Here is a 26,489-nt window from a genome sequence, read left to right on the forward strand (position 1 = left end):
CTGTCGCAGATCAGATCGCCGAGGAAGTCGCACGACTTCGACAGGAGCTCGAGCAGCAACACGCGCTTGCCATCAGCCAAATGGAGGAGTCGGGAAAGCAGAAGGAAGCAAAGTTGAAGCAAGGCCTCCATCGTCAACTCAATGAAGGCAGAGCTAGGCAACGAGAGGAGGCAGAGGCGGAGCTCAGCATCAAGCACTCTGCAGAGATCCAGCAACTTAAGGCCGAGCATCAAGCTGCAATTGAGCGCCTGCAAGCGGAACATAAACTCGAGCTTGAGAAACTCAGCAAGGCAGGAGCTGCTGCTGTCGACCAAGTCACTGCATCCCCAGCTGTCAAATCGGGGGCCACCAAGGCAGACCTGAACCTGGAGTCTCTTGACTTGTCAGAAGATCAAGCCAAGACGTTGATCAAGAGCAATGCGGTCCTCAATAAGATTCTTAAGCAGAACATTATCAGCCAAATCGACAAGCAGACCGCAAAGCTGAAGGCCACTATCGTCGAGAAGGACGAAGAAATTGCCAAGCTCAAGGTCGCGTTGGAAAACGCTAACCTAGGCCCAGCAGCCGATGCTACTGACAGCGATAAGGCTTCGCAGGAAGAGCTGAGGCAACAGCTTGAGGCTGCCAAAGCCGACAAGGAAGTGGCAGTACGACAAGCGACTGAGAATGCCGAGAAGAAAGCAAAGGTTCAGCTCAACATGCGTGACTTGTTCAAAGCGAAGATCGATGCCATCAAGAAAGCCGTGCAGGAGACGCCCGAAAAGACAATTAAGGAAGTTTGGGAAGTCGCGGACAAGGCCCGACCACCTCCAGCAGCAGCGAAGCCAGCGCTGCCTACATCGGCAACACCTGCGGCGGCTTCGTCGGTCAATGGAACGTCTGCTGTTCCGGCATCGCCAGCACAGAGTCAACCTCCGACCGCTGCTCCCCAGACAGGGCAGGCAAACACCCAGGACAAATTGAAGGCGAGAGCAGAACGTTTTGGCACTGGCCCAGCGTCAGCGACTGCCAGCCCAACACAGCTTAACGCTCCACGTCCAGCAGGCTCCCCGAATCCCCAAGCGTCGACCTTCACTCCCGGAGTGTCCGCGCCGGTACAGCCACAATCCCGTCTACCTAACGTACCGGGCCAGCGTAGTGCCTCCTCTGGCATTCCACAGCCAGGTGGAGCTGTTGGTGGCAGCAAATTGCCGAAAGCGCCAAGTCGCCAAGGCAGTATGTCCGCCGCTGGTGCCGGCTTTCAGTTCCAAGGAGCAGCATCAACCCAGAAGCCAGGAGCAGGAGCAGCGCCACAGCGTGGGGGACTTGCAGCTTCCAGTCTCCCGCGAGGCGGAGCTGGCCGTGGAACTTTTGGTGCGCCATCCCGTGGAGGTGCGCAAGCCGGTCAGAAGCGTTCGCATGAAGGCGGCGATGGAGGAGATGGGAAGCGACCCAGAGGCGGTGGATCGACAGGCGGACCCAACTAGGAGCGTGGTCCGCGCAATTGGTGACCTGCCTCTGGTCGCTTTCATGTGCGCTGGGGATTTTTATGTTATGGGGCGGAGCATGGTTATGGGGTATCCCGAGATCGGGACCGGGAAAAGGCGTTCAGGGGAATGTGTGGTTGCAAGGCCATTGAGCGTAATATGCATGGAGTTCGGTGCAAAATGGAGGCAGTAGCATGTACTCGAGAGGGAGACCAGCATCGCTGTGCAGCGAGCTAAGGATGTATGCATATTCGAGACATTGACATTTGCATCTCATTGTGACACGTGCATTGAATGCTGGCTTATCTTCACGCTGACTGCACAGTCGATGTTCCTCAATAATGCATTCGCAATGTCTCATATGCTAATAAGCTACAGCGAAATGATACATGTTATTGTAATCGAGCAGGTCCCTCCCATGCTGTGCCATCCTCCAGTATCTCTGTTATCACATATTCCGTATTCCGTCCCTCCATCAAACTACCTTCTCGTCACTTCAACCGATATACTCGAACATTTCCGTGCCGAACATCTGTTTGAACCATTCTCCCGCTTCGTCCACGGGCGCGTCCTTGTTCTTCTGCTCTTTTGCTTCGTCGGCCGCGGCGACCTCTGCGAGGAACTCGTTGCCCGGTACAGCATTCGTATAGTCGATTGCATCGGTAGTGTCGTCTTCGAAGCTTTGCTTGTGCCTCTTCGCAGGATGAAAGAAGTCACCTGCAGCGACGAGATCGTTCGGAGCACGCTCGTGCTTCTCCGGCGAGGACGAGCTTCGGGTGACCGTGGAAGAAGAGAGCTGGTTACTCGCCGTGCTCGAGCTTTCGCCTGTAACGAACAGGTCTTTGTCTTTGCCTCGGGCACGCGCCTGCTGCATGGCTTGCGAATTGAGCAATGCTCGGTCCAGTGCTTTGCTCGCCGTGAGTTCATTGTCAGGTTGCGCGTCTTCATGAAACTCCAAGCCGAGTTCAGACCACTTCTGAACGTCATCCTCACCGTGATCACTAGGGAAGGAGGCCACGTCCGCGTCAGCCATCGTCTCATCGAAGTCCGGATTTGTGGAAGGGTCATTGTCTTCAAGCCCGAAGTCAAGCATGTCTTCGTCGCTGAAGTCGGCGGTCTCCGTGTCGTTCATCTTCGTGTCGTTTATCTTCGCGTGTGTCATCTTCGTGTGGTTTTTCTTTATGGTAGTGCCCTTGACCTGCGAGGTGAAAAGAAGATCGTCCATGTCAAAGTCTTCCAGGTCGAAGTCATCGGGAAACTCATCTTCCTCCTCGTGAACTGGAGCGGGCTTGGAGACATGCAGAGAGGATTGTGCGTTCCTGAACCCGGAAGACGCCGCTTCACTCTTCGAGCGGTCTGTCGCAAGTCGCGGAATTGTGGGTATCGAAGTGCTGGTCTTGTCATGCAGCCGATTGAGATTCTCAGCTTCTTTGGAGTTGGCCGACTTCCGAACTGATACCGTAGCTGGCTGCGGCAAAGATGCTGATGTTGTCGACTTCTTAGTCCTGGAGATGTCCAACTGTGTTTGCCTTGGGTCGGTATTGACGTCCATCTTCTTTGATTCCTTCGACTTGGGAGGTTTCGGCTTGTTGTCCATGCCCTCCTTGCAGCAGACATGCTTACATTTGTCTTTTTCCTTGCACGGATGGTTGCATGCCCACTTGCCATTCTCGAGTCGGACCGGCTCCTTGAAGGTTGCCGTGGGTGCAGGCTGCGGCTTGCCCTTCTTTCCAGGTTTCGACTTCGCATTGCCGTGATCGTCAAAGTCATCAATGTTCATGATGGTATCGTTTTCGGTGAGATCCAGTTCATCGATTGTATCATCGCCAAACTCATCAGACTTGTCGTCTGCGGGCCTCGGCTGTGAAGCAGACACAGCGCGTAGCTTGGTCGTGTCTGGAACGGTGCTGGTGGCGTCGCGCTGTTTGTTCAGCTCTTCGACTCGCTTGGGTGTCGGGAACATGAATGCAGGAATCTCTGGATCGAGCGTGGCTGTGCGCTGAGTACCTGCAATTTCGTCGCACATGATGTGGCCTCGAACGACCTGGCTCGCGCCGGTAAGATCAGCTGTGAAGAGGAGATCTTGCCCGCGATTCAGCTTCTTTGCACTCATACGAGCAAAGTAGGACTTGCGTCCGTCGGACGTTTCGATCAAAACGCAAACGTAGACCGGCTTCCGTTGAAACATCTCCGGAATCTGCTCGTTCATGAAGCCGATCTCAGCTTTGATGTTGAGGGTCACGCATTCTCCTTTCTTGACGATCGGCTCTCCCATGGCTTTCATTGCAATTCGTAGCTTGGGGAAGGCTCCCGCTCGATTCTGGAGCGTCGAACCAAATGGTGGGTTGCGGGAGAGTATCATCTCGATACGGTTCGAGTCTGTGGTCTCTAGGTCTTCGATACTCCGGATGTTGTTGTTGACGAGCTTGCGTACAGCCATAATCCCGACTCCTTCCAGCTGCTTTAACGACAGAGGGGAGTCATCCCACACTTGCGAAGCGAGACTGCGGGCCAGCATAAGTGCGTGGCGAGCCGACGTCGAGTCGTTCAAATGTAGCTGGCAATCGACTATGCAGCGTATGAGCCGATGAGCGTGTTGGAAGACGATACTCTTGCAGGTGTTGTACTCGATCCGGTGTTTGCCCTCCTCGGTTGGTAGCTCAATACCTCCGAGGACTGACTGCACGACGAGGGAGATCTTGTGTGCGGTCATGTCGATATTGACGGGAATGGGGAACTTGATCGAGCTGTTCTTGTTCAGCTCCTTGTAGACGGACTTCTCTCCGGCTCGGAAGCGTATGTCTTTGAACTCAGCAGCTTGAGTCAAAGCAGACAGTATTTCCGAGATCTTTGCCTTGGGCGGCAGAGATAGGAACGTCCTCATCGTCCGGAACTGCAGATAATAGCGGGCCATAGCATCGCCAAATTCAGTGCATTGCAATTTGGTTGAGCCATCCACCAACTCGGTCTGTTTGAGCAATTCGATGGCTTTGCTGCAGATATTCTCGAGACGCTCGTCAAGGTTCCGGCCAGGTGCGTCACTCTCGATCTTATAGTGCTCCGGGTTCTCCTTGAGACGGACGTAGAGGAATGTGCCAGACAACCACCTCTTGGCGGTCGACACGCTGGTGATGCTGCCTAGACCGATTTCAGCATTGAGATGGTCGATGAGATTTCGGTGAAGACTGCATGCGTCAGTGATGAGTCCTGTCAACGGCTTATCGGCATGCCTACCAGCTCTCGAGCACCTCCTGGCCGGAGATCATCTTCTCATACACAGGCACCTGCGACAGACGAGTCATGATCACGGCCACCGCGTTCGTGTCGAACTGCGGACGACCAGCGCGACCAAGCATCTGCATAACCTCGAGATCCGAGTACTCTTTGCAGACGGCGGAGCTCTGATAGGTGACCGTGTTCTTGATGATCACCATATGGCATGGCAAATTGACGCCAACAGCAAGCGTCGATGTGCAGCATATGACGTTGATCTCGCCTGCAAGGTACCCCTTTTCGACGGCCAGCCGGTCTTCCAGAGACAGTCCAGCATGGTGGTACGCCACGCCAGCTGTTGTCATTTCTGTCAGAAGTCAGCCAGGTCAGATTGTCACAGACCCACAAGCTCATACCCTGCAGGTCCTTGTCTCCGACAGTGATACGTCGAAGAGGAGACTCCTAGTATCGACTTCTCGCATCACTCGAAGACCACCAACGTGCGAGAAGCTTGGCAGTATCAACACAGGACTGCCGCGTAAAACAGAAGACCATCAGCGGCTTGCGATGGGAAAACTTAGCGATCACATCCGGAAGCTTTGCGTTGAGGGTCTTGTCAAAGGCGAAGTCGTTAACAGGACTATTGTAGCCACAGACGTGTTTTCTGAGAGGAACCGGGCGGAACTCCTCTCCCAACCGCTCTCTTGATGCCGGGATGTGAGGGTTCATGGTGTCTTTCCCCAGCCAAGTCGCGATGTCTTGCGAATTGGGAACTGTGGCAGAGAGCGCGACAAAGCGAACATCCGATCCGATTGACTTCATGCGAGAGACGACGGCTTCGAGCGATGCACCACGGTCCTCCTTGAGTATGTGCACCTCATCGATGAGGAAGAGCTTGACCATCTGCATCAATTTCTGGTGATCTTTCCATTTTCGTGTCATGCTGTCCCATTTCTCAGGCGTCGTGATGATGATGCTGGCGTGCTGAACATTGCGTAGTTGTGCGTTCTCGGTGTCGCCTGTCAGTTCAGCGCACTGGAGGTCAAGATGAGCAAACTTGGCTTGCCAGTCACGCTGCCGCTCCGAGCAGAGAGATTTGGTTGGCGCCATGTAGACAATCTTGTACGATCCGTTGGTGAAAGTGGAGACGAGACGACAGATTGCCAGCTCAAGCACCGCTGTCTTGCCGCTTCCTGTGGGCGAAGAAAGTACGAAGTTGTCACTGGTTCGATAGACCACCCCAAAGCTCTTTGACTGCACGGCATTGAAATTGGGGTATGGGAAAATCTTGCGAAGTCGGTCGGGAAGCTCTCGAGTCGAGATCAGTTGGATGCCTTGTACAATTGGTGGCCCAAGATTGGCTTCTTTCTGCTTTCCCATGTTGTTCGGCTGTGGCGGTGGCGGAATAGGCTGAGCCACATGGTGGATATCTTCTGGCAATTCGTCCTGTCGATCATCTGCCTGTGAAGTCGGTTCGTAGTACGTACTCCGCTGGGCGCTCGGGGGTGGGATGTCGCGGTATCGAGTGGGCTCGTGGCGAGCGTACGCACTGGCTCCTGGCCGCCTCTGGCTGGCGACAAAGCTCGGAGACGATGGTAGCCGGCGTGGTGACGAGCTCGACGGTGCTCTATCGGGCTCGAAGGCAAATCGCGAGAAGTTGTGCTGCGAGGGTGCTGACTGCTCGTGATAGGTGCTTTGGTGGTAAGAGTTGTCCATGTGCTGATGCTCCTGTGGACCGGATTGCAGAGGCTGTCTGGCGTACTCGGTGGACTCTCGATCGTGTTGGTAGTCGTGTGCAGGTTGCCGGTCGACTTGTTCGCCTGGTATTGTCAGCGTAGCATGGATAGCGTTGCAGCAGAGAGCGCAGCGTACCGATGGCATGATCGTACTGCCGATGATATGAGGCGTCATTTTCGTAGTATTGCTGAGGTCGTTGGTCATATGTCTCGGCATTGTGGTACTGCAAAGTGCCGTATCCGCCGTACGTATCATCGTCGTTACCTGGGCGAACTTCTCGAGCACCGCGCTGCAGCTGGTCAAGCTGCTCGACCATTCGGCGGTCCATCACATTCAGCTCCGCATGCGTGACAGTCGGTGAGTTGTGTTTGATGCAGCTGGATCTGTTTCCGATGCAGGGAGATGGAAGGGTGATGGAGAGAGGAGATGAAGTGGTGTGGTCGAAGGAAAAGCGGGCCCGAAGTTCGCACTCGAAGGAAAGAGCGCTGACCGTGCCTACCCAGAGGTCGCCGAACGACGACTCCCCATGATGTCCCTCGAGCGGGACAGCCTCCATTCAAACAACCTGGAAGCCATACCCGTCCTTTCCCTTCGTATCTGCCAATTGTGTGTGAAGGTAACTTGTGGTTGCTAAGTCCAAATTCACGCTTCGCCACCCGCAATGCTCGCTGGCACCCAAAGAATGCATGCTCCCTGACCGGCAACTGCGCCATAATCCCTATCTCGTATGTGGTATCATCGCACTCCGCCTTGCTCCGTACTGTGGCACACTAACATGCACAAAACGCCTTTCCATCAAGTTTGTACTCATCCCTCATTGGTCTCGTTTCGACATCCTCATCTCCAGTCCTGGGCTTTTGACCCTCATTCTTGGCTCGCTCCCGGGCGTGCCAGGCCTGCTGGTCGATGTGCCTTCCCGGAAGGTGCTCTGCAATGGCGATCTGGCCGGAGTTGCCGTCGCCTCCAGATCGAAGTATCCTCTCTCGTCTTTCTCGTACTGTGTCACGTTGATAGGAGGGGGGCGCAACGCCTTGTCGTCTGTCTTCGAGCTGAAGAAGTAAGCCGCTCCGAGGGTTGCTGCTGTACCGAGCCAGTGCTACGATTGGTGTCAGTAGGTGTGTTCGGCATGAATTTGAAGTGCAGGTCTCTCGAACTCACCATGCCTGCAGTGTTGATCTCTGCGGAAAGTATGCAGACCAACACAACGATAGCGGCAGACACGCTTGTGGCCAACCCTTTCGTAACGCCATCGCTGTAGTTCAATGCAAGCCCTATGAGTACGCCACCCAATGCTTGCACTCCAATGACAGCCCATACCACCCAATTGTAACCAGTGAAGAAGCCAGTCTTTGCAACATGTTCTCCGTCCATAAACGTCACGCCAAGGAAAAGGGCTGGCCAGACCGAGTAAAAGGAGAGCTGTACGTTCCGCACCCATATCGACGCTCTCGCATCCTTGGCTTTCAGTGTCTTCTCAAAATACACGCCCGCAACCCCAGACAGTATGCAAGCCATCGCAACTGCACCAATGCCAACTGACACGTTGCGCCTGGGGTTCGCTGCCAGGACGTCTTCGTCAATGCCTTCGTACGTAGCAGAGCGCTTGTTGAGCTGGCCAGCAGCTACATTTCCTTCCGCCTCCATTTCCCACATGCTCCTTGGCGAGTGGAACGATACTCCATCTTTCAAGTCCTTCATCGACAGCGGGCCAGGAGCCTGTGCAACGGCCGACATCTGCACCATGAAGACACCGAACGCCATGACAGCCAAGCTGGCCCACTTTCGTAGATCGAGAGCTCTTCCCAGAAACACAGAGCTGAGCACTGCCGTTGCAACGACCTTTAGCTGAAAAGCCAATGAGAAGTTCGCGGCATCCAAATTGCTCGCAGCCACGTACTGCAGCGAGTTCTGGAGAGTGTATAGCATCGCCGGTATCGCCAATTTCCAGCTGTCCCCTGTAAACATAGCTCTTGACAATGCGCCGGCCAACTCGCCGATAGTGGAGGATTCGGGGGACTGAGGGTTCGTGGAAATGTCGTAAAGGGCCATTGAAAGGAAGAAGGCGAGCTTGAGCACTTCGGTGAGGAGGACTGCAGTGGATGCGAAATAACGTTCGCCGTTCACCAGCGGCATATGGCGGGAGTAGTGTAGGAGTATGGAAATGCCTGCATTTTGGATTACAAGCTACACGTTCTCAGCCTCCAAGTCTTGTTGGTGTCATCGTGTTGGACTCACCGCGACGAGAATTATGTTTCCTATTTGGATCCCGAAGAGGCTGGCGTGCCGGCGCAAGTAGTCGGCGGCCATGTCTTTGAATGCGCGCCGTATTCAGCGAAAATGTGGAATGCTGCGTTCCATGCGATCGAAAGACTGTCGCAGAGTGAGAACGGTGAATCGATCGCGGTTTGTGAAGGAGTGTAGGATGACCGATCCGACGTGGCGCCTGACAATAAAGGAATGTGTAAGTGGTGCGGCGGTGAGCGCCTGACTGCTGTGCTTGCTGTGCTGGCGCTGCGCTGGTGTTCGAGAAGACTTGGAGCAAAGTACTTCGTAGCTCTTGGGATCAACCTTGTGACCTGGCCGGACTTTTTATGACCGGGGGAGATCGACTGGCGCATGCCACAACGAGGGAAACGCCGCGGATCATCGACGAACTACAGGGCAGCACTTGACCTGAACAGGGCAAGGCGCGTGCAGGGGAGATGTGTTGATGCAACGCCGCGGAGCCTTGTCTTTGTATCCTTTACTCTTCATCAGATTCGGTTTGCGGGAAAGACGGTAACCTTAACACTCGTCGAGGTACATGTCATCTAGAAGTGCAGCTCTCATTCCGAGGATTCGGTTCCTTTCGTTCCGCGAAACCCAGAGCACTTCCATTGGCTTTCCCCTACGATGCGGCGTTGAAGACTCCACAGAATCACCAGCGAAGACGCACGCGTAACCCACGACGGCTCGATCGGATAAGTATCGCAGTCTAGTGGTGTGTGCCTCGTCACTGCGATCTCATGTGTCCGGCAGGACTTCGCGTGGGATTTTGACCATGTTCATGAATGGCGAACCGACGGCGCTACTTTTGGCCTCTCGAAAATGGCCCACGACTAGTTGACGTTTCGGTGTGCCAGCATTGACGAAACAGCAGGCCAAACAGCAGGCCAAACAGCAGGCCTGAGTGGACCAACGTGGCATAACGTATGCCGCATGCTGGGTTCGATCGATTAATCGCTCGCTGCCCGACCGATCCGAGCAGGCAAGGTAGGCGCCCGCTTTTGAGACAGGAGGAGCGCTCTCCAAATTCCTTCTCTTTGTTTGCCTGCCCCACCTCCCTCGCTCGAATCTTTCATTCACTTCAACCTTAGCTGTGTCTTGCGCATGCTTGGTAAAGCTTATCTCACTACAACCTCCTGTCAAGACCATCACCGCTTTTCCTACGAAAGTATTCCTCACTGCCTGCAACCCTCGCCTTTTCGCAACCATGACTGCTCTTCCGCAGCGAGCTGGCCCAGGCCTCATGACCGACACGAAAAATCGACGATTCTCGACCTCGAAGGGCCCAACCGATCAGGGTAAGTCTTCTATCACATGCAAACAGACTAAGATCGTCGCGTGTCATTGCTCTGAGGGCAGCACATTTTGCGGTGTCAGGTCCGAACTGGTCACTTTGAGCAACTTCGACTCACTTTGCACCAAAATCCGAGCCAAGGCCATTCATTGACAATCAGCTTTTAGAATTGAACTCTGCAATCCATCTCCAATTTCGCGAAGCCCACGAAGGTCACAAGCCACACGCGGGACTTGACCCATCCCGCGCTTCCACCGGTGTTGTCTGGACCACCGAGCGAGCATACGAACGTGGCTACGGCGACGATCCGACCGGATGGGCGAACCTGGGGCAAGGCGCGCCGGAGGTGGATGACGGTAACGATACCGGCTCTGTTTCAGCGTGCCATTTTCTGACCAAATGCAGAGATTAAGGGCTGCTTCGAGCGGCCACACACCATTGACATCAGCATGACTGGCCGTGAGTATGGTCCGACCGCCGGAATCAAGCCTCTTCGTGAAGCTGTCGCACACTTGTACAACGAGCATCATCGCCAGGGGAAAGTGAGCAAGTAGTATGTTGCACCGATCACCGAACTTCCTGAAGTCCTGATACTGACCTCTCCCGCTACAGCACTTGGGAGAATGTCTGCATCGTTCCTGGAGGGCGTGCAGGTCTCATTCGCATTGCAGCAGTACTTGGAAATGCCTATCTGGGTATGTGTATCGATCCATGTTTTCGAACCGCCGCTGACGCCCATCAGGTTTCTTTATCCCCGACTACACTGCATACAACGAGATGTTGTCTCTGTTTAAGAACTTCGCTGCCATTCCCATTCCACTGAAGAAGGAAGACGGCTACCAAATCCATCCTGAGAAGATCGAGGAAGAGATCTCTCGCGGTACCTCCGTAATTCTGACTTCGAATCCGAGAAACCCAACAGGCAAAATGGTCAGCCGGCATGAACTGGAGGAGATTCAAGACACCTGCCGCGACCGTGCAACGTTGATCATGGACGAATTCTATTGCGGCTACAACTATACGACCGACTGCGATGGCACTGTCATAAGTGCAGCTGACAATATCGACGATGTCGACGAAGATGATGTCCTGATCATCGATGGCCTGACCAAGCGATTCCGCCTCCCGGGCTGGCGTGTGGCCTGGATTGTCGGTCCCAAGGAGTTCATCAAGGCATTGGGCTCCTGCGGCTCCTACCTCGACGGTGGCACCAATGTTCCGTTCCAGGAGGCAGCAGTCTCTATGCTGGAGCCAACTCGAGTTCGTACAGAGATGGTGGCTCTTCAGACGCACTTCCGTATGAAGCGCGACTACATCGTCGGTCGACTGGAGGCCATGGGATTCACTCTTGACTACACTCCCGACTCCACCTTCTACCTTTGGCTGAACTTGGAGGCTCTCCCGATCGAAATCAACGACGGGCTGAACTTCTTCCAAGCTTGCTTGGCAGAGAAGGTGATTGTCGTCCCCGGCATCTTCTTCGACCTCAACCCGAGTCGCAGACGTGACTTGTTCGATTCGCCCTGTCATCACTACGTGCGTGTGTCGTACGGTCCGAAGATGGAGGTTCTCAAGGCTGGAATGGATGGCATTGAGCGCATTCTCAAGAAGTACGTGCCCTGAGACAGATGCTCGTGTACATGAGCTAACGATTGCAGGTATAACTGCTTCGCGGACAAGAAGAAGAGTGAAGCGTAAGCATGACTTGACTGACACAGATCGTGTCTATGTTGAGGCTGGAACATGGTCCGCATGACTGAATGCGTCCAAATGGCTGGTGTTTCCTTCGGCTCGAGGCTTCAAAATAGATTTCACGTACTCTGCGAATGACCTACGATATCTCATGAACAAAGCACAGGCCAATCCACAGCCAAGGTACCGGCGACTTATCACAACCCCGACGATATCTGGCTTGCCAGCAAGCCGCGGCCAGATAAAATGTGTGCATGAACTCAGCGTGGCATTGTCTGATATCGTCCCTGGACGACTGGACGTGTATCGTATCGTGATGGCCTAATAATCGTAAAGATAAGTTACCTTTACTCCTTGACAAGCGGTGCAAATAAGGTATCCGACCAAATAGCCGTGCAGGGTAAGGTGCAGGTCAGTGTGCATGTCAGTGTGCAGGTAGCTTAGCACGATGGCCAAATAAGCGTACAAAGTACGAGGGTAGGTAAGTGTGCCGATAACCCATTGGCTCGGCCACATTGGCGTAAAAGTGCATGTGCGCGTAAGTGTGCCGGTAGCTTAGCAGGACGACTAAATTGGCGTAATACTGCATGTGCAAGTAAGCGTGCCGGTGGCTTAGCAGGACAGCTGAATAGCCGTACAAGTACGTGGGCACGTAAGCGTGCAGGTAACTTAGCAGAACGACCCAGCAGGCGTACGAGTCCGTGTGCAAGTACGTGTGCAAGTAAGCGTGCAGGTGACTTAGCGGGACAACTCAATAGCCGTACAGGTACGTGAGCACGTAAACGTGCAAGTCACTTAGCCTTACGGTCGAATGGGCATGAAGATAACTTAGCAGGACGGCCGAACATGCGTACAAGTACGTGTGCAAGTAAGCGTGCAGGTAACTTAGCAGGACAGCCAAACAGGCGTACGAGTTCGTCGGCGGATAAGATACCTGCGATGCCTTCAAAGTCGTTCATGTTGTCTTTACCGACGATGAAACAGTTTCAACACCCCTCTGAGCACCTGATGTGCCATCAATTGACTCGGCGGTAATCGAGGGCCAACATATCCCTTGATTGGAGGTTCCCACATCGCATTCGCTCCATTGTTCAACGCATGCTCGATCTCGGCCAGCTCGAACCATTTCGCCTCTTCTAGTTCGGACTCGGGATATGTGATCTCCTCTCCACCAGCAACGCACTGACCCATAGCGCCGATGAGTAACGTTGACGGATATGGCCAGGGCTGTGAGGAGTGCAGCTGTACACGATCGATGCGAACTCCCGCCTCTTCGAATGCCTCCCTACGAGTGGCGATTTCTAACGACTCTCCTGGCTCGACGAATCCAGACAGACAGCTGAAGTAGTTGTCCGGCCATCGTTTGCCTCGTCCAATTAAGACTCGCTTTGCATCGGCAGAAAGGGGAGCGATGATGACTGTAGGATCTGTTCTCGGAAAAGCTTGATTGTGCAAGCCTACACGGGTTGGACAAGCGTTATTTCGAGGTACACCGGCGTCGGTCGGTGGACAGACCACTTTTGCGCCGCCATGCGTCGATAGCGTCCGGCCTCCACAGGCGCTGCAGAATCTGTTCCTATTATGCCAATCCAACAAAGATCTCGCATGACTGAAGACTGCAGACTCGTCCCGGGGAAGTTTCAGGTCGATTCGAGTAGGGATATGCGTTTTCCCCTTTTCGACTTGTCTGGCTCGCAACTTGTCGTAATGTGAAGACGTAACGTCGAGTGCGAAGTAGGGAATGCCACTATATGATCCGAGCTGTGCTGCGTCTTTGCTCGAAGAACCTTCCAGATCCAGACCAAGAAAGACGAGAGATGAATGATGCTCAGCTGGGTCGAAGGTCTGGATCTGTGTCTTCTCGTCCTTTTGATAGGGTCTTCCTATGAATTCTTGCACATCATCGTAGGAGAGGTATGCGAATCGGCCATCTTCGTGCCGTAAGGCATTCAGATCCTGGAAAGTCAAGTATCTGGCACTGGCGTGCGTTGACGCCTTGTCCATCAAGTCGTTCTGCACTCGGACGAAGGCGAGTCGGTCGAGGCTGCCATTGGAGAAGTAAGCATTGTTACCATCGCCGAAGATCTCAGTCAGGGTCGAAGGCGGCATATCTCCTCGAAGCTTGCCCTGCGATGGCAGTGTTGATATGATAGTTGGCCAAGGACATGGTGTCTTTGAAGCATCGTTCGTCGACGAAGAATAGCACTCTGGAAGAGGGGCGCGCTCCACTTCCCCGCTTGATGCATTAAGCTCCAGAATAAGCGTCGGCCCGTGCACCCGCGTTTCCGACTTGTGAAGTGAATGTTTGGAAAATGGCATCCCAACTTTAATGGAGCTTCTTCGCCTTCCAGCGGCGCTCAGGCGCTCGATACTGTCACAGCCAGCATTTGCTACGTCCGTACGTCGTCTGACGACAGCCGTCGCTCGTGATGGCTCCACCGACGTCTCATTCAGCACTCCTCCGCTGGACCTCGAGCCTCCACCACTACTCACCCTCTCCTCCGCCACGCTGAACTCCTACACCATATCCTCCGTCCCCGAGCTATCGCAACTCCGAACCGCCTCATCTTTCTTTACACGCCAACCGCCAACTCTCCTCTTCAGTGCGCCCAACTTCCGGCATCTGCCACAATCTCACTTTCCGGAAGTGGCCTTTCTCGGTCGTTCGAATGTCGGCAAAAGCAGTCTTCTGAACGCCTTGTTCGGCCGGTCGAATGATAAGGTTGCGCATGTATCGAAACGACCTGGACGAACAAAGATGATGAACGGCTTTGGGATCGGTGGTGAAGGCGGCACGGCCGGCGGCGCAGGCACAAAGGGCAAGAAGAAGGAAGGCGAGACGATGAATCAAGAGGCGTGGAAGAGATTTGGACGAGGAGGATTGATCGTCGTGGATATGCCGGGATACGGAGGTGGAAGTAGACAGGAATGGGGAGTGGAGGCGTTGAAGTTCTTGGAGAACCGCAAGCAATTGCGACGAACGTTTGTGCTGGTCGATGCTGAGCATGGATTGAAGAGCTCCGATGTCTCGTTGTTGACGCATCTGCGGAAACAGGGCATTGCACATCAAGTCGTGCTAAGCAAGGTGGACAAGCTCTTGTATCCCAATGCGAAGCCACCGGGCGCAGAGACACTGCACAATCGGCTGGTGAAGTTGAGGGATCTCTGCGGCAGCATACGCGAGACATTGAATGAGGCTGCTGAGGGTGGCAGAGATGTAATGGAGGATATTCTGTGCTGCAGTGCGGAGAAGACATTGGACGACAAGGTGAGGAATACGAAGATTGGGATCAATGAGATTAGGTGGTCGGCCATGAGTGCGTGTGGGCTGGAGAGTCCTTTGTAGTCCGGGCATCGCAGTTGAGATGCACAATTGCACTGTTCCAATAAACCGACAAAAACAATATCCAAACAATATTCAAATGAGCGTGGTTCTCTACCATGGCCGATCGTTACCCAACCTCAACTTCCACCTAAACATACCAAGTCGTGTTCTTGATCTTGGGATGGATTTCACCGCTCCAGCTCGTGCTGGAATCGAACGCCTTAGATTCGCTGGTGTTATTCTCCGCCAGCGCCGTGAAGAGATAACTCCTTCCGCGCTCACACAGCAAGTCGGCGTAGTATGCTGGAGGACAGATTGAGACGGCCTTGGTCGCGCGGTTGAAGAGATAGCAGAGATGGTGGGTGAACTGCTCGAGCTGATCGGCTTCGAAGGAGATCTCGTCTTTGATGACAACGTAATGAGCGGGACGGGCGGTTCCTTGGAGACCTTGGTGTGCCTGGAGGTAAAATTCGCGCAGAATCTTGCTAGTAACTCCGCGGTCGACAACGGTTCCAGGCAGAGGGTTCCAGTTCCCCTTTTGTCTCTGAGGATCGTAGTCGGCGTCTTGTTCGCGGGTGGGGTAGAATCGTGTGTGGTGTCGCTTCCCGACAATGATGATCGCCAGCTTAGGATGCTTTGCTTTGGCGCCGTAGCGGGTCGTGAAAGCCTTCTCGATGCCTGGTAGCTCTTCTTTCAGAACAGTCATGTACTGTCCCTCGGAGACGCCATCACGGTAGATGATAATCTTCGTCGGAAGCTTGCTGCCGTTGTGCTTCTGCCAGAGATCCAGACGCTCATTCATCATCTGCTCAATGCCGTCGACCATTTCCTGGCGACCCTTCTGAGTTTTGATGCTTCCGGGCCACGCGAACATCTGGGAATCGGTACTTGCCACCATGCAGGCAATACTCGGAGCGCCTTCTGAGCTTCCGGGCGATGGGTGAGTGACATCGATGCCGACGATCATGGTGTTCTTGTCGACGGGCGCAATGACATTGTTGACGCTGTGAGAGACGCCACCTCCCTTCGTGTTAAATTTCAAGGCAAGCTGGATGAGAGATTAGCAGGGTCAAAGGAAGTGAAGGCTATGAAGGAGCGCTGGCGGAGTGTGCTGGTGCCGTGACTAGGGAGCTCCGCCTTGAAGTTGACTTACATTGCCTTGAGCGGGAGTGTCAGCAGGGTTTCAGAAAATTTGTTTGACTTGATCGAACTCACCGAAATACATGCCTTGCCCGTTGGGCTTCTGCATCTTGCTTCCAACAGCGCAGACCGTGCCAATGCCGTACGTGATCTGAAAAGAAAAGAAGAAGGGTCAGTGAGGTCTTAAATATACGGTCGATGAGAACCATACATCACCGTGGAATTTGAGTCTGGCATATAGCCATTTGTCGTTGGCAGGGAGGATGACCAGCATCATAGCCGCTCTCTTGGCATCGGCATTGGCAAAGATCTGCTTGAGCTGCTTATCGTTCTGCTCACGATTCTGCATTGTCAGAGGCTCCAAGAGATGCTCCTGAGTCGAATGACGTGTGCCCATCTGGATGCCGTAATCCTTGAGGAACTTGGCGAAGTCATCGATGAGCTTTGCCGGCCGAGAGATGTCTGGCTGGTATTGTGTCGGTTCTGGCACCAATGCATTGCCACGATTGCCACGGACGTTCAAGATAACCACCTGCCAGCCATCAAATTTTCCTGGCTTGACGAAGCGCTGATTCGCGGAGTTCCAGGATCCAGATCTCGGGTTCAGAGATTTGTTTCCGTACTTGATTTGAGGAGCAGCGAGGATCCGGCCAGGAACAGTGATCATCTTCGTGCTCACCGAAATCCCGAACGGCTTGACTGATCCAGTCTGAGGATCTCCACTGCCGGCAGGGTCTGCGAGACGTAGCAGACGCAAGGCTGTGCCTGGGGTCTGCGGAGTTCCAGCGATAGACATGGCGTTCAAGTTCGGGAAACGTGCGGCGAACCCGAGCATCTCAGTGGTCTGATCTCCTGAAAGGAGGCGGCGATATGCTTGGCCAGGAAGCACCGTGCAGAGCTCGGCTGGTAGATATTGCGGGTCTCCGGGGGTACCGACGTTGAGGACCGGGCGGTCTGGCGACTGGAGAGTGATTCCGTGATGACGCTTGAAGTAATCAAAGACAGAGATCTCCTGCGCGGACGAGCCAGGCTTGCTTCGGTCCTCGAAGCTGAACTTGACCTCGCGGGCGTTGCCGAATCGCTTGACCTTGACTTTCCCGATCGACCTCGCAAATCCAACGATGCTCTTGGTCTTCACCATGAATGGCTTGGTCTGACCATCTTTGACGTACTTGGCCTCGACTTTGAGCATGCGGATGAATGCCTCGATCTGATCAAGTGGTTTGCCGCCTCCAAATTCTGCAATAAGGTCAAAGAGACGCATCGGCTTGAAGAAGGCTCCACTGGTAGCATTCAAGTTCAACAACATGCGGCCAACAGTGGGCCGAACGGAGGAGTAGTAGCCTCGAAGGGCTTCCAAGCCTGCACCGAGATTGGCGCTCTCCATGCCAGGATGACCGTGGAATGGATAGAACTTGTTTTGGCCGATATTGCGGACAGTCGGCGAGCTGTTCGGCGGTTTAGCGACGATGATGTTCAGCATCTGAATGAGGTCTGCGCTGCCTTGGTACATGGCTCCAGCGGAAGGACTGCGAAGATATTCGATCATTTGGCGGAGGTTGAACGAACCCTGGTAGTTCAGACTGGCCAAGAACGTATTCCGTCTTCTCGCCTCTTGCACGAAATCCGGCGGATTTTCTTGCTGTTGCTGCTGCTGGCCGCCTGGGCGAGAGAGTGTGATCTTCATTTCCGAACTTCCGCCCATATGTTTCTTTATGTCCAACTCTTTCGTGGTGACAAGGATAGTGGCATAGTCTGTTCCCCAACCCACGTCTTTCAAAACTGGATGCAGCAGCACCTCCTCGAATATTTGACGCCTCTTCGGTTTGCTGACTTCGCCGCTGACACTCAACTCGTACCGGTAAAGAGGTTGCTCTGTCAGATTTTGCTCGAAGGCAGTGGCAATCACGAAGTAGTTCGCGCGGAGGACGATCTGCTTGCCCTGAGTTCCATAACCTGGACGTCCGGGAAAGCCGTCGATGATCTTGCCTTTGGTCTCTTTGACCAGATCGTCTTCAGCTTTATGTACTCTGGCATCTGGCGCTGGTGCTGGCTCTCCGGGACTGCAAATTGTCAGCTTGAATCAAGATGGCAATGGTGTCATGGACGCTTACTCGTAGATCCCGCCTCTTCCGCCGCCTCTTCCGCCGCCTCCTCCATGTGGTCCACGAGGCGGTCCAGTCCCACGACCACGATCTCCTCCACGATCTCCACGACCGCGAGATGGACCTCCGCGCATGGCCATCTGCTTTGGCTGCTCGCTTGATGGACCCCCTGAGGCTCCTCCGCGGCCACCTCGATCTCCGCCACGTCCTCCTCTGCTGGAGCCGCGGTCGCCACCTCCACGACCACCTGACTCTCCACCACGGCCACTGCCGCGGCCTCTTGGGTTTCCTGACATTTCGAGAGCTCGAAGAGAAATCTGCCCAATTGTCAGTCAACACCTCCGCAGGGGAACGCAACGCCGATCTCCGCGTACCTTGGGATGTTCAGAATGAATGGCTCAGTGATAGCAATAATCACAACTCGGTCAACGATTGGAGCTCGGTCAGAGATGATCTGATCGAACGCACGTTGTATTGATGTGCGTGTCTTCGTTCTGTTGATCTGAGTGTTGTGTTAGATTTATGTTCGAAATGGAAGGTAAGCTGTGTCGAGATGTTGTTTGGAAGGGGTTGTTGTAGATCGCCAGAGGGTTGAAGGGTACAGAGGGGTGTTTTATGGCAGTGTATTGTCTTGTGCCGATCGAAGGTGAAAGATCGTGGAAATGGGCATGAGACAAACTCACCGAAGTCTCACGTGGCAACGATTGATTGCTTCAGTGTAGGAATGAGTGAGATCGTATCAGAAGCTTCATTCACTGCTTCTCGGTCCAGCCAGGAGGATTGCTCTGTGCGAGTGCTGACTGATTCCGATACGAGTGAGATTTGTTTGCTTCTTGTCTTGTGATTTTGAGGGCAAGGGACGCCGCGGAGTGGCGTGGGAGGGAACCCGCCCTGTCCTTGCTGGGAAGTAATGGCAGAAGCGATGGCAATGATGATGTCTTGATGGATAGTTTCGGCAATGGTGGTGGTGGTATGAAGAAGGGAGGATGAGATGAGAGAGGGTCAGTAACGTCCGGAACGATGCATTCCAATGGCGGTCAACGATCATCACGGATCATGCCGCCAACCTGGTTCCTGCATGTCGCCGCCTGAAAATCACCAGGGCGTCGCGTCTCACCTGCATGCACTTTGTGATACATCACATTTTCAACGCGAAATCATGTGACGCCGTGAAGTGAGAAGTCGTGTTGTGGTGATTCCTGGGGTGCTCGGACATGCTAAAGAATAGGCGTGCCGGACCAAATAGAACTAGGCGTGTACGTAACTGAGCAGGACATGCTGAATAGGCGTACAGGTAAGATAGGAGACCATGCTGATAGGCGTGCGGATAAGCTGGCAGGATATGCCAAATAGGCGTACATGCACCGTGGCAGGACATGCCAGAAAACCGAGCTGGACGAGCTAGATACCCGGACATGTAACTCAGCAGGATATGCTAAATAGCAGTGCATGACACTCAGCAGGACGTGCCAAACAGACGTACACCTCAGGTAAGAAAAGAGGAGATGCCTATAGCCGCACACGTACGAGAGGAAGACTGCCAAGGACTGACTCGGGATGCATCTACATGATCCGCACGTCTTTTCTCAAAACTCCCACCTTCTTGACATACACGCACACGACACAAAATCTGTCCTGGTTGCCAAGGGAGACATCGCCGCGTCACGCCCTCGAAAGGCTCGACACTCTGCCACGCCCGGCCGTTGAAGCGGGCTGCGACCGGTGCATTTCGCGTTGCGCCCGGAGCGGCACGCGCGGACTGCTGCTTGCGACTCTACTACTACCTACCACACATCCACACGCGATGTCGCAGGTCACATTGCCATATCTGGGCCATCTGTCTCAAGCTGCCAGACACATGGCGGCTGTGGTGGCTGTGGCGACGGAGCTCGCTCTGGAATATGTCTGCCTCCAAGCACAGGAATGAAGGCTGGCTGACTTCTGGAACTGTTCTTGTGACGCATGCAAGTCATTGTGACACCCGGACGGCGGACACCTGCAGCACTATTTGTGCCACCGAAGGACCAAGAGGTGGCCGAAGTCTTGGTGTTGTTTCTGCGACCGCCATCATTTCCCGACAAATTTCGCACTCCATGCGACGAAGGAGGCCCTATGATGGCGAGACTCCAGAGACATGTTGCCATGCCTTGGTATGCCGGAAGATTCCTTCGATCAAGAGTGAGTACTCTGGCTGCAGTTCGGAAATCGAGCGGGGCATGCGCACGTCTTCAGGTACTCCTCTCATCAGCGGCTGCGCTGCCGTGGGTTCGGCTCCCTGTCTATCCTGTCCATGCTTCGAGACTACCACTGTCGCAGTGTCGAGAGTACATCACGAAGTACGTTGTACATCGCAGCGATGCATCATGCATGCGCAGCAACCACGACGCCCGGTGAATATAACGGCGTTCCGTTCCAGCATGCTTCCAACGGCCGCACGCCTCGATGACGAGTTCGGCAAGATCCCGGACGCCATTCGCGACGGCGACGGACTCTGTCACATCGAATTCGGAGCATCTTGTCACAATGATCAAGCCTCGATGCAGGTCCTGTCCGAGGTGCCGCGTTGACAACAAGCCGCTCATGATCTTCCTGCACTAGACCGCAAAAAGATAGTCCAGAAAATGGACATTTCCAGGTTGGTTGATGCGAAATTCGCGGAGCGCGCTACGCCAATCAGGAGCCTGCAGATTCCTCGACGACGGCCGAGCCTCACGAACGCAACGGCTTCGTGCATTCCTGGGCGGCTCTGTTACCTGGGTGAAAACCGACCCCACATGAGCGTCCAATGTAGCGTGTGTACCGACTTCAAAGAATGTCGTGGCGAGTACAAGACTACTAGAATGCCATTGTTACACCTGCTGTCTCTTCCCACCGGGTCACATTCGGATCATCGACCAAAACGAGCACGCGTGCTTCCTTGTCTCTCACTTACGTACCACGAGCAGTCGACCTTTGCGGATGACTGCACCATCTTGTCCCTTCATTGTTTGAGAGTAATTACATCCCGTCACTGAGTGAACGCCTGTTCGCAGTAGGCGCAGGCATCAAAGGGCCAGATCTTTTCGACGGCTTGGACGAGCGATCACAAGAACACCCAGCAAGAACCATTTGCAGAGTCAAAACACCAGCTAAGCTCGATTATCCTCTTCCATTCTCCCCAACCGACTTTGTTGTACTTACTGACAGATCTTTGCGATCGCCATGTTCAGATCTCATCGTTGCTTTCGAGCAACACACCTGCTTTCATTGATTTGCCTTCTGTCCCAGGTCCCACAATCTTCGGCGTACCCATACTTGCAAGGAGGTCAGTCGGACGATGCGTTGAATTGTGTTCAAGCGCAATTACTTACGACCTTACAGATTCACGACCAGAGATTACCGCACGCGATGCGCAAGAAGGCGATGCACAACCGTCCAACGTTGTCTATCAAATACATGATGGGCAAATCCAGTACCAGCCTCCACCACCTCAGTATGGACCACCTCCACCCCAGTACGAATCATCAGCTCTTCCTGCCACCCCAACGACAACAATCATCATTCCATGTACCACAGGTTCGAATTCACCGGCCACGCTCTCGAGCAGCACCACGACCACAGTGATCCCTCGCGACGCAACGACATCGACGTCGACATCACTCGGTCCAGCGTATCCTGCTCCACCATCCAGCACCACTTCAGAAGTCATTGACGATCCTGCGAGCCTGACTCCGTCTGCGAGCACAACAACTAGAGCGCCTCAACTTGAGCCATCTGTACCCAGCGATGCTGCTCCCTCGTCCAGTCCGACTAGTATTACCGAAGTCGATCCGTCGATACCCGGCGTCACTTCACCATCGACTGGTGACCTATTGGTCTCGACGACTACACCATCGTCATCGGAACAATCGGCTACTACGATGCCGCCCGTGCCGACCAATATGCCAGACAACTCCCTGACTTCACTTTCGCCTTCCGATGTGCAGACTGGCACTGTTCCGGATCTCTCAAGTACAGGCGGCAGCGTGATAACTTCGTTGCAAACGTCAGGCCAACCGTCGTCGGAGCCCTTTCCGGATATCTCGTTCTCGACAACCAGTCTCTCTCTGGTGGATCCCACGTCGTTCTCCTCTCCAACAGCGACCGCACCGGTGACATCTATCTCAGAAACCAGCATTTTCCGAGCAATCGCAACAGGTGCGCCACCATCACAGATCAGTCAGAGAAGTAATCATCCTGTTCCAAGACTAGGCATCCAGGGACAGCAGGAGAAACTTCAAACGAACAAGTTCTACTCCAATCTGTTCCTGGGCGACCAGAGCCAGTCCGTGTTTACATTCCCGTACTCGGTCCAATGGACTAAAGGATCTGGCGAAACACCAAGCTGGGGTCTTGCCGTCTCACACGTGGAGCGCAACCAAGTCGTGTTCGGACCTCCTCAGCCAGGCAAGGATGCTGGTCAATCGTCGTACTACGCCAATCCAATTGGCGTCCGATCGCTCATTCTTTCGGCGACTGAGCTCAACCAGACTGAGGCCGGCACACCTGGGTTGACGACCGATTCACTGGCTGCGTTCAGCATCAACTTGAACCTCTTCGGACACGGCTGGACTACTCCGACGATTGTTTTCCCTCTCGTCCAGGGCTCTCCTTTCATTACTGGGAAGTACAACTCCGCCACTCCTCTCATTCAGACTGGCGTCGGCATCGATAACATCACCTATGCCGGCGCAGTCATCGAAGGCTCAACCTACAAGTACCGCATTCGTCTCCGCAATGGTTACACGTGGTTGATGTACGTCTCACCCCAGTCAACCGACTATGCGCAGAACACATTCACACTCAGCGATGGAGCTGTGCAAGGTGCTTCAAGCTTTTCTGGCACGATCCAGGTCGCCAAACTGCCGGGTGATGCCAATAGTGACGTTGAAGCTGTCTACGACAGTGCTGCCGGCGCGTACCCTATCACAGGTGCCATTTCCGGTGCCGTCGATGGAACAGTCGGCAGCTACACCATGTCATGGACGAAGGAAGGTGTTAGCAATCAGACGCTCCTGCTCTTCGCATTGCCTCATCACGTCGGATCTTTCAGTGACGAGACTGCCGGCAGAGCAACGGGTCTGCAGCTCATGACGACCGTCAAAGGCATGGCTACTGCGGTCCGCGGTGACAGCTGGACACTCACCGAAGACGACCTTCCCATCGATATGGCCTTCGCTCCCTGGTCGCCTGCTCAGGGCAGCGTGAAGACTGTATCATCGAATGCAGTCCAAGCCATCTATGAAGCTGGTCTCGCTGAATTGCAGCAAAGGATCGGCCAGCAGACCAACGTTGGCAGTCTCTACTTTGACGGCAAAGCCTTGGCCAAATTCGCTGCCATTGTGTACACGATGAACGACATTGCTGGTAATCGCACTCTGGCCCTCTCCGGTCTGAAAGTATTGCAGGATGCCATGGCGTTCCACATCAATAATCAGATGGGGTTCCCACTGGTATACGAGAGTGCCTGGGGCGGTGTTGTCAGTTCGGGAGCTTACCAGAACGGCAACGCTCTTGAAGACTTTGGCAACACCTACTACAACGATCATCACTTCCACTACGGCTACTTTGTGTACACTGCCGCTGTGATCGGTTACCTCGACAATGAGTGGCTCAACGACAGCAACGTCGCCTGGACCAACATGCTCGTCCGTGACTACGCCAACTCAGTCACAGATGATGAGTACTTCCCATTCTCTCGTGCATTCGATTGGTATCATGGTCACTCCTGGGCAGCCGGTCTCTTCGCATCCGCCGACGGCAAGAACCAAGAAAGTTCCAGCGAGGATACCATGGCCAGCTACGCGCTGAAAATGTGGGGCCAAATCATCAACGACAAAGCCATGGAAGCCCGCGGCAATCTGATGCTCGCCATTCAGAAACGCAGCTTTGCAGCTTACTACCTCTTTGAAGAGACCAACACCGTGCAACCGGCGGAATACATCGGCAACAAAGTCGCAGGCATTCTCTTCGAGAACAAAATGGACCACACGACCTACTTCGGCGCCGCGCCGGAGTTGATTGAAGGGATCCACATGATTCCTCTCATGCCATTCAGCGCATACATTCGCAGTGCGAAGTTCGTCCAGGAGGAGTGGGATGCATACTTTGCAAACACGATCAACACGATTCAAAGCGGCTGGAGAGGATTGCTGATGGCGAACTTCGCCATCGTGAATCCCTCAGCCAGCTTCAACTTTTTCAGCGACCCGAATTTGAACCCGGACTTTTTGGATGGTGGAGCAAGTCAAACTTGGTATCTGGCGTGGTCGGCTGCGCTGGGAGGATCGGGAACCTGAGAAGGAGATGGATGGACCGGAATGATTTGCATTGGATATGGCGCACTGGGTGAGTATGTGGTAAGGCGTTGATTGGATTAACAATACAGGTCGCCTGGTCGTACATATCGGAGCCCGACCAGGTGTATGTCTCAGGCCGATTGCGGTCTGGGAGGCGTTCTTGGATACTTTGGGATTTACAGGAAGGGAGGACATGATACCATTTTCGGAAGGACATTTTGGGCTTCGATATCGACATCGACAGGATGAATTGGTTGGATTTCGGGAACGAGATTTGGATACAGAAAGAGACGGCCATGATTGGGATACAGTATTCCTACGATGCATCTGATACCATGACGAATTGAAGATGATTTGCACCTCCCTTTCCCGTCCAGCGTAAATTGTACATGTCCGGTTGCAGTGTTGCATCTGTCTTGGTACTCGGGAAGGAGATGAGCGTTCGAGCCTCAGGTCTCCCTCGATGTATGTATACACCGAGCGAATCCGCCTCGGCGGGTTGAGCCTTTGTGGCTTGAGTTGATGCTTGATGACGGTTTCGTGCATTTCCTGGGACTTTGGCTGTGAAGAACATCTCAGCCGCGTATGTCCGTCTTCCCAAAATGCTCTGTGAGGGTGTGTGAATGTACGCCGTCGTTGCATCGCTGATAAGACAGGGCGGCAGGGTATATCGGCCGACGTAGGGTCGATTCTCGGGCATCGGAGAAGCAAATAAGTGGACGATCAGTCTGTTCTTGTGCATTCGATCCCGCGCTTCCCAACGATGTGTTCACCCCGCCAAAATCACCTTGAGACGAGAAGATACCACCCTTCGTCCTTTCTCACACTCACGACCTTGGGAGCCACCTACTTAAACTGTTTCCGAACCTCGCTGTCCTCACCGATCTCGTTGGCATCCGTGCAGAGAGCCTGCCGAGACTAACCCTAAAACCCACGAACCATACTCGACCTCAATCGCGCGGAAAAAGCAACCATGTCTGGTATGTCGCTGTGACTTTTTCCCCCTTCGCCATGCCCCGATCTACACACTCGTCTGCAATTGAACGACCGTGATGGCCGCAAGGCTGGCTGTCCGGCCAATCCTGCGACAGCTACAGCCCACCCGACTACGATCTCGACATGGAGTGAACATCCTACCCTCGATCGCTCACAGACACTACGCTTCATGGAGACGTACGACTTGCCAGCCCACTGCTTTTCCTCTCTTCGACTCTCAAGAACAATCATTATGACCGAGCTTGACTGACGTATCTGCCTCCCGCAGCCAACGACGCCTACAAGCACGCGCTCGAGTGCAACAAGAAATGGGCCGATGAAGTTAGCAAAACCGACCCGTCCTTCCTCCCGAATGCCGCCAAAGGTCAAGCACCGCCAATTCTCTGGCTGGGATGCGCCGACTCTCGTGTCCCAGAGACAGTGATTCTCGGCTGTAAACCCGGTGACGTCTTCACGCACCGCAACATCGCCAACATCATCAACCCGACCGACGTCAGCTTGCTGTCCATTGTCCAATTCGCCGTCTTCCACTTGAAGGTCAAGCACATCGTGGTCTGCGGACACACCTCATGCGGAGGAGTCAAAGCCTCGCTGGCGAACACAAAGTTGGACATCTTGGACATTTGGCTACAGCCGCTCCGTGCGCTGAGGGAGAGATACTCGGACGAGCTGGAAGCGCTGCCTGATGAGACGGCCCGGAGCACGTTCTTGGCGCAGAGAAATGTCTATCACGGCTTGGAGAACCTGAAGCGTATGCCTACCGTCATTGACGCTATGCGCGAGAGAGGCGTGGAGGTCCACGGAGTGCTGTACCATCTGGACACGGGCTTGTTGGAGGAGGTGCTGGACGAGGAGGATGAGAAGACGGCGAAGAAGCGTGTCACCAACTTCGAGATGCACTGATCGTGTACACGGTGAGATGTTAGAGACAGTCTGCAC

The 26,489-nt window shown here is 54.1% G+C and overlaps 7 protein-coding genes across 7 annotated transcripts; 4 read left to right on the top strand and 3 right to left on the bottom strand.

Moving 5' to 3' along the window:
• Nucleotides 1-1,962: 1,962 nt before the first annotated feature.
• On the bottom strand, nt 1,963-8,989 carry MYCGRDRAFT_108769 (uncharacterized protein; the record flags this gene model as incomplete). Its single annotated transcript, XM_003854240.1, has 7 exons — nt 1,963-4,651; nt 4,701-5,046; nt 5,180-6,499; nt 6,552-6,799; nt 7,415-7,512; nt 7,575-8,600; nt 8,652-8,989. The coding sequence occupies 7 exons, from the start codon at nt 8,721-8,723 to the stop codon at nt 1,963-1,965; spliced, it is 5,799 nt and encodes a 1,932-aa protein (XP_003854288.1).
• Nucleotides 8,990-10,135: 1,146 nt separating this feature from the next.
• On the top strand, nt 10,136-11,598 carry MYCGRDRAFT_38213 (uncharacterized protein; the record flags this gene model as incomplete). The annotated part of the gene is made up of 4 exons (XM_003853942.1): nt 10,136-10,331; nt 10,381-10,528; nt 10,588-10,670; nt 10,718-11,598. Coding segments are annotated over 4 exons (1,308 nt in total), but the record flags the coding sequence as incomplete, so codon positions are not given.
• Nucleotides 11,599-12,633: 1,035 nt separating this feature from the next.
• MYCGRDRAFT_91959 (uncharacterized protein) lies at nt 12,634-13,776 on the bottom strand (the record flags this gene model as incomplete). Its single annotated transcript, XM_003854239.1, has 1 exon — nt 12,634-13,776. One exon carries the CDS (start codon nt 13,774-13,776, stop codon nt 12,634-12,636), a length of 1,143 nt encoding a protein of 380 aa, XP_003854287.1.
• Nucleotides 13,777-13,996: 220 nt separating this feature from the next.
• Nucleotides 13,997-15,013, top strand: MYCGRDRAFT_108770 (uncharacterized protein; the record flags this gene model as incomplete). The annotated part of the gene is made up of 1 exon (XM_003853943.1): nt 13,997-15,013. One exon carries the CDS (start codon nt 13,997-13,999, stop codon nt 15,011-15,013), a length of 1,017 nt encoding a protein of 338 aa, XP_003853991.1.
• A 127-nt stretch (nt 15,014-15,140) lies between these two features.
• Nucleotides 15,141-18,533, bottom strand: MYCGRDRAFT_38035 (uncharacterized protein; the record flags this gene model as incomplete). Its single annotated transcript, XM_003854238.1, has 4 exons — nt 15,141-16,040; nt 16,194-16,283; nt 16,344-18,187; nt 18,404-18,533. 4 exons carry the CDS (start codon nt 18,531-18,533, stop codon nt 15,141-15,143), a joined length of 2,964 nt encoding a protein of 987 aa, XP_003854286.1.
• A 3,624-nt stretch (nt 18,534-22,157) lies between these two features.
• Nucleotides 22,158-24,554, top strand: ENG1 (endo-1,3-beta-glucanase; the record flags this gene model as incomplete). Its single annotated transcript, XM_003853944.1, has 1 exon — nt 22,158-24,554. One exon carries the CDS (start codon nt 22,158-22,160, stop codon nt 24,552-24,554), a length of 2,397 nt encoding a protein of 798 aa, XP_003853992.1.
• Nucleotides 24,555-25,189: 635 nt separating this feature from the next.
• Nucleotides 25,190-26,453, top strand: MYCGRDRAFT_70246 (uncharacterized protein; the record flags this gene model as incomplete). The annotated part of the gene is made up of 2 exons (XM_003853945.1): nt 25,190-25,534; nt 25,819-26,453. The coding sequence occupies 2 exons, from the start codon at nt 25,528-25,530 to the stop codon at nt 26,451-26,453; spliced, it is 642 nt and encodes a 213-aa protein (XP_003853993.1).
• Nucleotides 26,454-26,489: the final 36 nt, after the last annotated feature.

Source organism: Zymoseptoria tritici, chromosome 3 (assembly GCF_000219625.1).
Source record: "Zymoseptoria tritici IPO323 chromosome 3, whole genome shotgun sequence".
Classification (NCBI taxonomy): Eukaryota; Fungi; Ascomycota; class Dothideomycetes; order Mycosphaerellales; family Mycosphaerellaceae; genus Zymoseptoria; species Zymoseptoria tritici.